Below are 1,668 nucleotides of genomic sequence, written 5' to 3'. Positions count from 1 at the left end.
GTATAAATCTGCTGTTTTACATGATTGTTGAATGAAATTAACATAACTATTAATTTATTGTAAAAACATGACCAATAATCTGTGAAACAGATCCAGTTCAGCTGCTGTTTATCTATTAGTTTCTATGGAGGCTGTGAGCTGTTGTCCTGTTTGGTCTGTTTCTGCTCCTCCATGCTGTCACAGAGGCTACCAGTGGATGGGATGGGTAGTGTTCTTATTCAAGTCTATGTTTGCTTACACTAATGGTGTTTTCCATATGGCAATCTTTTGGCTGCTAAAACTTTAGATTTTGTTAATAAATGGTTTAAAGAACTTAAGTCAGTCAGTGGAACTGTACTGTGACTGTTAGTAATTATATGTGTTTTAGCCACTAAGGAGAGGTGCGTGATTTAATAAGAGAGGATGATAAATCACTCAATAGACCTCTAAAAAAATGTACATCAAAATACATTTAGAATTTGAAATATTGAGTATATTTACTATATATTGCAATAATTTACTCTGTATTTTGCCAGACTGGTAATCCTGGGGTTGTGATGATGGGGCCCTTGAATATTGTTGCCCAGGGTACAGGGAAGTGTTAATCGGGCCCTGCTTTAATGCAAAAAACAGTTTTAAGGAACTGAACTTCAATATTTGGTAAATTTTGCCCTTGCTTGTAAATCTGTGAAATCCAAATGCATTGTACAGATTGATTTGCTCATTTTAATACAAGCTTTTGGTTAAAACAGCTACAGACTCCTGCATGTCCCAGAGTGTTGTTACTCACCCAGCCAAAACTATAAAGAAGTCCAAGCGGTTCCATGTATCTCCAAGGTAACACTTCTTGCCAAAAATCCCCAGTGCCACCATTTTGATCACCATTTCAATGGCAAAGAATGCAAAGATGAAGTCATCGAAGTCCTACATAAAGACAAAGATAAAATACATCAAGTATTATACTAATAATATAACAAACTTAAAACTAACAGTACAAAATGCACAAAAACTCCTACACATGATTCTTATGTAGAAACACAGATACAAACACAWACATGTCAAGTTGTATGGATTGTCCGTAAATTACATAGGTTTTCCCCCAATTTGAAGTTACATGGATGTATAGGGCAATCTCACAGATTTTTTCAAAAACTCAGCATTAAATTAATTATACATCATACAGCCTGTATGATATAAAAAATAAATAGATACATTAAAATAACCATCTTCCAGCCAGTTCTGCAGCTAGAAATAAGTTCTCCACCTCTCCCCATCCTTGTTTCCCTCCTTACTCAGAAGCCTGACCGTTGTGTGTCTTCTTGGAGCTGATTGGAGTCTGAGAAGAGAATGAAGCCTTTTTAGAAGAGAATCAACTGGTTTTCTGCCATTTTATTCAGACTTCCATTTCTTGATCATGATTTTTTTACACCCCCGTTGTACTGTGTGTGAGTAAAAGTTATAGATTTTTAAGGGTTAAGATACAAGTAAACATTCGAAGGGGCTGGCATGTTTGCAAACATTTAGCAAAATTCTGATTTGAACAAAATGTTTGTTTATTATAGCCTTTTTGCAACACTGTTTTGTAACAGTAGGTATAAAAAACTGGAATTTTTTATTTAAGTTTTGCAAGGATAATAATTTTTGACCACACCAAGGTGGTCAAAAATCTCCTCGGTGGCAGGGCCCTGG

The 1,668-nt window shown here is 35.5% G+C and overlaps 1 protein-coding gene across 1 annotated transcript in view; it reads right to left on the bottom strand.

The window, feature by feature from the left end:
* Positions 1–1,668, bottom strand: part of LOC106535834 (voltage-dependent T-type calcium channel subunit alpha-1G) — a gene marked incomplete at its 3' end in the record, with an annotated part of 31,530 nt that overhangs the window by 23,513 nt on the left and 6,349 nt on the right. The window contains 1 exon segment of the mRNA XM_014032944.1: positions 770–903. Coding sequence (XP_013888398.1) covers positions 770–903 — 134 coding nt within the window.

The sequence above is a fragment of the Austrofundulus limnaeus genome, unplaced genomic scaffold, assembly GCF_001266775.1.
Source record: "Austrofundulus limnaeus strain Quisiro unplaced genomic scaffold, Austrofundulus_limnaeus-1.0 Scaffold1583, whole genome shotgun sequence".
In the NCBI taxonomy this organism is placed as follows: Eukaryota; Metazoa; Chordata; class Actinopteri; order Cyprinodontiformes; family Rivulidae; genus Austrofundulus; species Austrofundulus limnaeus.
This window is presented reverse-complemented; position numbering and strand designations above follow the sequence as displayed.